At 39.8% G+C, this 10,915-nt stretch overlaps 1 protein-coding gene across 1 annotated transcript; it reads right to left on the minus strand.

The window, feature by feature from the left end:
- Positions 1-8,143: 8,143 nt before the first annotated feature.
- Positions 8,144-9,166, minus strand: GPR33 (G protein-coupled receptor 33). Its single transcript, XM_033106856.1, has one exon. It carries the CDS (start codon positions 9,164-9,166, stop codon positions 8,144-8,146), a length of 1,023 nt encoding a protein of 340 aa, XP_032962747.1.
- Between the last annotated feature and the right edge of the window lie 1,749 nt (positions 9,167-10,915).

Consider the following 10,915-nt stretch of genomic DNA (forward strand, 5'->3'; position numbering starts at 1 on the left):
ATCAGATTTGATTAGATACAGAAAAAATAATGATCCATTTTTATCGTCTTTGAGTGTTTTACCTAAGTTCATACTGACTCCAGCAGGAAGTAAATAAACAATAGAGATTTCAATAATGAATTGTTCATATCCACCTAACTCTTCAATTCATTTTGCTTGAGATGGAAAAGGAAAAGCAGTATTATCAGATGGCAGCCCCCTGACTGTTTGCTCCTTTTGGCAAGTGAAGCCAAAGAAATACAGATCTTCAGCATGCTTGAGGGAGGACATTGTAAAGATCTTGCAAAAAGAGACATTCCAACTCCAGAATTAATTAATAATGGCATCCATGTATTTAGCTAATTGTTTATAAATGTTTATTTACCATGCCAGACACTAAGCTAGGTGATGGAAATATATGAGGAATAAGATGCTGTTCTTATCCTCCAGGAGCTCAGAGTTTAGTGAAGAGACAAGGGAAATAATGGGAAGAATTAGAAAAACTATTTCTGTTCCCACCATTGTGATATTTCCCTTCCCATAGGGGAAGGACAGGACTTGGAAGGGGAGCCATCTCCTGGAAAGCCTGAACTAAACTAAAGAGGTGACTGGCCTTAACTGGAGGGGAGATAAGATCTGTGGCCCAAACAATTTGGCATAAACTGGATTTTCAGGGCCATAGCACATCAAGGCAAATGTTTTCTTAGTCATCAACTGACTCTCCAGAATACCTTTCTGTTTTTCTCTTTTATAGCATTTCCTTATACATTAAGTCCTCACTTAACATTGTTGATAGGTTCTGCCACTTTAAACAAAACGATGGATAACGAAACCAACTTTATCGTAGGCTAATTGATATAGGAGTTAAGTTCCATGGCTTCCATCAATGTTTTAATGAAATGATGTTGAATGAAATGATATTGTTTGAGGACCTGCTACACATATTATGCTGCCTTCAGAGTCTCCAAAGTTCAACTGAGCATTGACCTCCAATTTATAAGGTTTCCTTCCTCTGGGCCACAATCAAAAGTCTAATATTCTAAGTACTGTGTTTAGCTGCACTCTGCTGGGTGTGAAGCTGATTAAAGTAATTTCATTAACTTGTGAATGAAACTTAACTGTCTTAAAAGGCATATTTGCATTTTAATAACGTCCCTTAACACAAATTAATCTCTAATTGGTAGAATGTGTGAGTTACTTTTTGTGGGAAGAAGGAGGGGGAATTACTCCCTAATGCTCTAAGTTTAAAATAGTTGCTACTCTCAGAACCTCTGGATTCTCACCTCCCAGTCACTTCTCGCACAATGCAATTTTCTCTTGAAATGCATTTCTCTCACAATGCTTCTCTTCCTGAAGCTAATCACTCCAAACAGCTTTTTAGGTTAAATTCAATGGACATCGTCATTTTTTGAACAGTTTTTATATTTGGGGAGATTCCCACAGTGTGGGAATCCTTTTTCTCTCCCACGTGGAAATCAGAACTCAGCTCCCCAGCCTCCTTTGCAGCTAGGGTGCAGGTACGCCTACTCGGTACCCTTAAGCAAGATTAAATTGGGAAGTGAGCAATGTGAAAAAACAGGCTTCCATGTTCCTGATGTCAGTGTTGGCAGAGCTTTCAGGCACAGGATGATTCAAGACCTGATCCAGAAGTGGCGTTGGTGGCAGTAGCAGTTGCATAAAACCAAGTTATGAGTGATTTGGATTCAGTGGCAGCAGCAGCAGCAGCAGTAGCAGTTGGTACCATTATTAAAATAGAGAACACCAGCAATAGAGTCCTGATCTAGACAGTTTTGTGGCATATTTTGGGTACTGTTCCTGGGAACTTAGCTTTGAATGTTTCTACAGCCATCCTAACAATTCTGTGAGCTGCTTAATATCCTTTAGTAGTTTTTGTTTAAGCCAGGAAGAATGAAATCTGCTGTTTGTAACCAAGAACACTAATTGATACAGGAGTCATCCTCATCTTTTCCCTTTCTCCTCTTTCTAGATCTCTGAACAAACAGAATTTACAAGACAAGACAGTACTTTTCTTTGTCCCCACTTCCGCTTTCTTAGTTCAGGCCACGTCACCTGTTACCTGCATGACTGCATCACTGTCCAATTTGACCACTCACCTCCAGTTTTGACCTCTCCATGATAGCAGCCAGAGTGAGCCTCCTAAAATGCAAAATGAATTCTATGACTCTTTGGCTTAAGTCCCTTCAGTGGCTCCCTAATGCCCCCAGGATAAAGTCTAGGCCGAAGTCCAAACTCCTGAGCAGGGGTTTTCAGGATCTCAGCCTGGTTGACCTTTCCAGCTGGTCTCGGCCACGCCTGCTTCTCACACCTGTGCTCTAATCATTCTCTTTTCTTGCTTTGGACCAGCAGCAATGGACCTCCTGGGATCCTGTTAGAAATGCAGAATCTCAGCCTTACTCCAGACTTACTGAGTCAGAATCAGCATTTTAACAAATCATTACGTGAGTCATATGCATATTCAAGTTTGGGTCGTGCTGCTGTATAGCATTGTGCTCTCTTCCCCTGGGACTTTCACGAATTCTGCTCTCTCTGTTGCCCTGTCCTTCCCGGTCTTTATACACGTAACCCTGTTCTGCAGGACTCATCCAGGAAAATTTCTATAACTGGTGACAGCTGGGTTGGGGACTTTTGTTTCTTAACTGCAAACATGGCACCTATTCCTTTGTACTGCAATGACGTTTTTATTCCTTTTTCTTTCTCACTGAATGGGGTGTTCTTCTCTGGTTGTGCTTTAGAGTCAACCGAACAACTTAAAAAAAAATACAAATTCTTGGGTCCTGCCCCTAGAGATTTGGGGTTTAATTGGTTTGGGTAAGGCCTAGACATTGGTATTTTTAAAAAGTATCCCAGATGATTATAAAGTGGAGCCAAATTCAGAACCACCACACTAGACTTTAAGCTCCTTGAGGACAGGTATTGTGTCTTAGTCACTGTTGTAGTTTTAGAGCCCACCACAGTGCCAGATACTTAAACTATACTAGTAAATAATTGTTGCCTCTAGTTTCTCAGGGAGATGGAATCAGATTTGTGTTGTGTACAGCATCGTACCTTATACCCCAAACCTTCTCACATGTGTTAGCAGCTGGGCCACCCATTCATCTCATTAAAACCTGGAGTCATTTCTGGAGGAAAGAACTTGACTGGCATTTGAAACATATGAGTATCTCTAACCATTCTGTCCTTGAACCAGTTTGATGCTGATGTAATGAAGCAGGTTTATATAATTGGATGCTAATAAGTACTCTGCTTAGAAACACTGTCTCCACACACCAGTTCCACAAAGCAGAGCCACTAATCCTTGATTTACAAACCTCCTGGGTCCCAAGAAGTCACAATAGTGAGGAGGTTGATGAGATAGACACAACTATAACAAGTAGATTTTCTAGACGTTAACCACAGTTTTGTGGGAAGTTAAGAAAATACATTTTGGGAGAGTTCTTTTAAGTTTACACCCTATTTTCTTGAAAATGTAAAGTGACTTCTTAAAAAAAACTTTTAATAATATCTTATTTTTGTATAGTGTTTTATATTTTAGAAGTGATCTCACATCCATAATCTCATTTGGAGACTCCCCAATTTATAGATGAGGAAGCTGAGGCCTAGGAAGTATGAATAGCCTGCCCCAAATAAATCACCAAGCTAAAGGCAAAGGCAGGCCATCACCCAAATCTCCTGATTACAAGTTCCATGCTATTTTTTCCCACACTTTGTATGTGGATCCTGACATTTTTCTAGGCACTTATGTCTGGTTTTTGCAGCCAAGAAGGTGATCTGATGAAATGAACAGAGTCTATGGATCTGGGCTGAAAGCCCAGCCTCACTGCTTCCTAGCAATGACTTCATGCAGTGAGTGTAGAGGTTGAGAGCATGGATTCTAGCGCCAGAGTGCCTGTACTTACACCTCTGTCACTTCTGATTGCTTACTTTATGGCCTTAAGTAAGGGCTTCAGTTTCATAGTCTGCAGAATAGGGATAACAATATGACCCCTACTTCATAGAATTGCTGTAGGGTTAAATGAGTTACTATTTGTGTGCGTGTGTGTGTGTGTGTGTGTGTGTGTGTGTGTGTGTGTTTTAGAGTGAAGTGAGTTATTATTTGTAAAACACTTGGAATCATGTCCAAGCACAAGGTAGGTATGATGTTTGTTAAATATTTGTTAAATAAAAATCTCCTTCCATCCTATTATTTTACTCCTAAAGTTGTTTTTCAAGTCACATATTGTGATCACTCATATTCAATTTTTATTAAATATCTTTTACTGGATATCAATTGTTGTGGGGACAGAACCCCAGAGAGCAGTTTCCAGGCTCTCGGCCTCATGTGGTGGGGTGCTGGCTCGGGTAGTAGATGGCCGTCAGCTGTGGCTAGTTGGCCGTCAGCTGTAATCCTTGAGCCATTGGCCACTAATATAACTGCCGCGGCTACGCTGGGGAGTGGAGTTGAGGGGAGTTGTCGGTCAGTTGGCAGAAAAGTGGACAGCAGGTCGCACGTGAGACTGGTGGTATGACTCCCCTACCTATGGCTCCGTGGGTGTACATTTTTGGCCTAGCCACATCCTGCGTTCTTATGTGGGGAGTGGGAGCAGAGACCCCACAGACCGTCCTGCGTGACAATTGTGTATCGTATTATAGAAAAGAGACAGTGTGATTGATAGGTTTCTTTCTGTTCTTGAGGAGTTCACTATCTATAGAGAGCTGGGAAAGACCACATCCTTGTTTGTTACTGTAGCAGGTTCTGAGGGAGACAAAAGGCTCTTTCTGTAGCAGCTAGGTTTCCAAAGCACAATTCTGGTTTCAAAGAAATTCTAAATTCCATTCAATAACTTTCTTTCTTAAGTCCTACATTGTAAACTCCAGCGGGCTTGTCAGGACCTGAGATAGTGTGGGGAAGAGAAGAAGCACCAGCTCATCTTGCGGCAGTGACACTCAGAGCCACGGCCTGACCATTAGTCCCTCTCTGGGAAACTGTTCAGGCTCCAAAAGCTTGAAATATGGGCCACCAATGAAAGTTTTCGTCTACTCAAAGCTTTTTGTCCCTCATATTCCAAGTGAGAGAGACCAAGCCCCCCGTTGTCCAGGAAGCAGTGATACCAAGTCAATTAGGAGGATTTCTAGGACATCAAATTACTATTACTTTCCTCCCATAAAAAGCTAGCAATGAAGGGTGACTTCCCTTTCTTTCTGTAAGTCCTTGTAATTAATATCATCTATTTTTTGGGATTTCTGAATAGGATACATGCCTGTGGTTTGAAACGGTTTGTGCAAAGCGACCTGGAATATTTAGGGACTGAGTGTGCATTATGGTCTAAATATCTCCATTTTGTATCAGTCGAACTACCTATCTATGGCTCTCTATTGACTGATAGGTACCACTACAGGTAATAGGTCAGTGATAGTACATGGCCTTATATAACAGGTGCTGTCACGTGTTGCAAAACGTTGAAGCAAAACTTGAAAACCAGGGAAGACAAATTGATATTATTATTGCTATTCTAAAATTAAATATACTGTGACGTTACCCAGGTAGATTTTTAAAAACATTTATAATTGTCTTAGTCTCATATTTCTGAGATAGCTTAATCTCTAGGTATTGAAAAGAGACATTTAAGATTTTCTTTATACTACAACATTAAAGTATAAATATCTTTTTACTTTCACATGGATATGACAAGATGAGTGCCTTGTCATTTCCATGTTAAATATTGTTCATATCAATGAAATAACTTAGGTGCTGTCTAAACAAAGAGGGATCAGTGTCCAAATGTATATTTGCAGAAGATTCTGTGACAGAGGATTCAGATCAATGGATACTAGTGGTATTTAGAAATTTATATTTTTACAGAAGTAAAAGTCAGAGGTTAAGAATTACCTTTGCTAAAGAGGCAACCAACTGAATGGGAGAAGATTTTTGCAAACAGTGCCTCCGATAAAGGGCTAATATCCAAAATATACAAGGAGCTCATGCAACTCAACAACAAAAAAACAAACAACCCAACTGAAAAATGGGCAGAGGACCTGAAGAGACATTTCTCTAAAGAGGACATACAAATGGCAAATAGACATATGAAAAAATGCTCAACATCACTAATCATCAGATGAATGCAAATAAAAACCACAATGAGATATCACCTCACCCCAGTCAGAACGGCTATCATCAACAAGACAAATAGTAACAAGTGTTGGAGAGGCTGTGCAGAAAAAGGAACCCTCATACACTGTTGGTGGGAATGCAGACTGGTACAGCCGTTATGGAAGGCAGTGTGGAGGTTCCTCAAAAAATTACGAATAGAATTACGGTATGACCCAGCAATCCCTCTCCTGGGTATCTACCCAAAAAATCTGAAAACATTTATACATAAAGACACGTGTGCTCCAATGTTCATTGCAGCTTTATTTATGGTGGCCAAGACATGGAAACAATGAAAATGTCCTTCGATAGATAAATGGTTAAAGAAGTTGTGGTATATATATACACAATGGAATACTATTCGGCTGTAAGAAAAGATGAAATAGGACCATTTGTGACAACATGGATGGATCCTGAGATTATAATGCTAAGCGAAATAAGTCAGACAGAAAAAGCAGAGAACCACATGATTTCACTGATATGTGGTATATAAACCAAAAACAACAAAAGGACAAGACAAACAAATGAGAAACAAAAACTCATAGACACAGACAATAATTTAGTGGTTACCAGAGGGTAAGGGGGAAGAAGGGTGGTAGATGATGGTAAAGGGGATCAAATATATGGTGATGGAAGGAGAACTGATTCTGGGTGGTAAACACACAATGGGATTTATAGATGATGTAATACAGAATTGTACACCTGAAATCTATGTAACTTTACTAACAATTGTCACCCCAATAAACTTTAATTAAAAAAAGAAAAGAAATACATTTGCACCATTTCACACTGAGTAGGATGGCTGTACGTTAAAAAGGAAAATAATAAGTGGAGAATAATAATAATAAAGTAACAAAATGTAATATAAAAAAATAAGTGGAGAAATTGGAACTTTTATACATTGCTGGTAGGAATGTAACATGATACAACTGCTGTGTAAAAGTTAAACAGAATTAGCATACGACCCAGTAATTAAAAATGATTCAGAATAATTGAAAACCAGGACTCAAACGGTTACTTGTACAACATTGTTCACAGTAGAGAACAGGTAGAAAAAAACTCAGATATCCCTCAAGAGAAGAATGGATAAACAAAACATGGTATATACATACAATGAAATATTACTTAAGCAAAAGAAGAACGAAGTTCTGATACATATTAATGACATGGATGAAACTTGAAAACATTATGCTAAGGAAAATAAGCCACACACAAAATGAGAAATAGTATAGGATTCTACTCATGTGGAATATTTAGAATAGGCGAATTCATAGAGACAGAAAGTAGAATGGAGCTTATGTGTGGGGGCAATGAAGAGTTATGGCTTAATGGGTACAGATTTTCTCTTTGGGGTGATAAAAAAATTCTGGAAGTCGATCGTGATAATGGTTGCAAACGTTGTGAGTGTAGTTAATGCCACTGAAAGTTAGACTTAAAAATGGTGAAAATGGCAAGTTTTGTTATACAGTTGATGCTTGGACAACACGGGGGTTAGGGTTGCTGACTCCTTGTGCAGTAAAAAATCCATGTATAACTTTTGACTTTCCAAAAAACTTAACTACTAATAGCCTACTGTTGTCCCAAAGCTTGACCATAACATAGTCGATTAACACTAACTATATTTGAATGTTATATGTATTATATACTCTATTCTTACAATATGGTAAGCTAGAGAAAAGAAAATGCTACTGAGAAAATCATAAGAGTGCTGTAAAATACATTAACAGTGCTGTATGTATTTATTGAAAAAAATCTGCCTATCAGTGGACCTGCACAGTCTAAAACGTGTTGTTTGAGGGTTAACTGTATATATTTTAACACAATAAAAAAAGAGGGAAAATTACATTTGTAACATCATCTGTTGCTTACTTTCTTTCAGCCCTTTTAATAATATTCATAGATCTAACTATAGTATACAGCCTTGATATCTCTCTAATATAGGGACTATATTATACAAAAGCAGAGGTTATATAACTGGTGATGTAACTAAGAGTTCATGTTTGCTCTGGGACCCTAAATTTAAATGTAGAAATCTGAATTTCGGTTTTGTGTCCTTTCTGCAGAATAATCTTCACTGAATGTTGACTCAAACAGAGCAAGAATGGACTTCTTGAAAACCTTTTTGAAGTTCTCCCCAATAAATAGATAGAGTGTGGGAGAAAAGACAGTATTGAAAGAAGTAGTTATCACTGCAAGTAGCAGCGTCAACTGTGAAAGCAGTGATTGGTTCTCAGTGAGAATTAAACCCTGGTATACATAGTAGGGCATCCAACACACAAAAAAAGAGATAATGGCAGTCATCATGACTTTGAAGGGCTTGTGGGATTTAACTAACCTCCTCTCTTTCATCTTGTTGGCTACTCTTTGATAACAAAAGGTGATGATGGAGAAAGGCAGAAGGAAGCCCAGCAAAAAGCGGCTGATGAAACAGGCTACTTGAATCCATTTCTTTAATGTTTGCATCTTTTTGCTTTCCCAGTTAGTAGACACAGCGTAGTTATTTTGGCAGGTCACCGTTCCTTTATGGTCATCATGTGTCTCCCTGAAAACCAGATAGGGTATGCCGAGGGCAATGGCAGAGACCCAGACTCCCAGGATGACGCTGGAAGCCCAGCGTGGGGTTCGGTGCAGCTGTGACCACACTGGGTGAAGAGTGACAAGGTAACGATCAACACTGATGGCCGAGAGGAAGAAAACAGAGGCAAACATTCCTGCATACAAAATGCTAGTGAAGACCTTGCACATGATAGTTCCAAAACTCCAGTGATTGTTCTGAAGGGAGGAGATGGCTAAAAATGGAAGAATCAATGTTGAAATAAAATATGAAAGAATGAGATGAAAAAATAACAGAGTATTGACAGTCTTTTTCATCTTGAATTTTAGCACCCATAGGTAGAAACCATTGGTAATAGTACCAATTATAAATGATGTGAACAAAAAAAGGACAATGATCATTTTTGTGGCAGAAGCTGGAATGTGAGGACTGTTTCTTACTAAGGTAGAACCATTGAGCAGGTAACCAGTTGAGTTAATCAGATCCATAATTACTCGTTGTGGGGACAGAGCCAGGAGAGCAGTTTCCAGGCTCTCGGCCTTGCGTGGAAAGGTGCTGGCTCGGGTAGTAGATGGCCGTCAGCTGTGGCTAGTTGGCCGTCAGCTGTAACCATTGAGCCATCGACTACTAATATAGCTGCCGCAGCTACGTTGGGGAGTGGAGTCAAGGGGAGTCGAGGAGAGTCGGTCAGTTGGCAGAAAAGCAGACAGCAGGTTGCACGTCGTGTGAATCCAGCCTCCAGTGACACTATAGTGGTATGACTCCCCTACCGCTCTGTGGGTGTTCCTTTTTGGCCTCATCATGTCCTGCGTTCTTATGTGGGGAGAGGGACCAGAGACTCTGCATGCCGCCCTGCCTGACAAATGGCACAGCGAGCAGAATCTCCCGCACGACACTCGTGGAGTGAGAAACTAAAAATAACAACAAAAAAGAAGCAAAAGAAAGGTTAAACATAGAAATTAAAATAGTAATGTTTGCATAGTAACAGTCAACCTGACAATATGGCAAGCATAATATTTCTACAATAACAGAAATCAGGTGTTTTCCCTAAGGTCTGTATTTTCATTTTGTACAAGGAATTAAGATCAGATTCATCGGAGCATCAAAAAAGGAAATACTACAAACGAAATGAATGTGAAATGGATATTTTGACTTTGTTAAGTAATCAATTTAGATGGTTAAAAATCTTCTATTTAGATGTTAACAAGAAGTCGAACCCTTCTTGATGGGCACAACTTCTTAAATAAGGCAATGTAGAATCAGTTTTACTTGACTAAGACTTGGTCAGGGCAAACATTGCTAAGGAAATTGAATAATCAAAGTAACAACTGCTGTAAATTAGTAATCATGGGGAGCTATAATCAGATTTCTCCCATGAGTTAATTATATATAGCAAATGCTATTACCTAGTATTTCTAACACTCAGCACCTAACAGCAAGAACTGATATTCGTATGTGTCGTGTGGGGCGGCCTGCGGGTTCTCAGCTCCCGCTCCCCACATAAGAACGCAGGATATGGGTAGGCCAAAAAGGAACACCCATGGAGCCATGGATAGTGGAGTCATACCACTATATTCTCGCTGGTGGCATCCGCCTCTCACAATCCGAGGTTGCTAGCTCAGCCACCATCTTCTTGCTAGCCCCCATTTGCTGCTAGCCTAGCCACAGCAGTTGTATTAGTGGCCAATGGCTCACTGGTTACAGCCGACGGCCAACTAGCCACAGCTGATGGCCATCCAATCAAAATTGATGGCCATTTACTACCTGAGCCAGCACCTTTCCACGTGAGGGCGAGAGCCTGGAAACTGCACTCCTGGCTCTGTCCCCACAGTATGGGAACCCTAGAGCACCATAAGATTATGAAGTGCCTTCAGAATCATCAATGAAAGAGGAAAGAGCATTGTAGAGTGCAGTAGTAGTTCTTTCTCACTTGGGGAGGGGAAAAAAGGAGAGAGGTTAAGGAACTGATAGTTATCTAATATTTCGTATGCCATGAGCTTTATATGAAAATCATTTCTTTTCTCAAAAAGGCAAATATTTAAACAGAAGAAAGTGAGGCTTTCGAAGGTTAAGATTCTCTTTCATCATCACCTCCTACCACACCTGCTTTGTGGCAGGTGGGGAGCCTGACCAGTGTTTTATGTTACTTCTTTGAAAATTGGTAATTCATGTGTATCATTTTGATAATGCTCCATGAATCGAGTATTTCATCATCCAAAATGTCCCATTTTTTGGAT

The sequence above is a fragment of the Rhinolophus ferrumequinum genome, chromosome 6, assembly GCF_004115265.2.
Source record: "Rhinolophus ferrumequinum isolate MPI-CBG mRhiFer1 chromosome 6, mRhiFer1_v1.p, whole genome shotgun sequence".
Classification (NCBI taxonomy): domain Eukaryota; kingdom Metazoa; phylum Chordata; class Mammalia; order Chiroptera; family Rhinolophidae; genus Rhinolophus; species Rhinolophus ferrumequinum.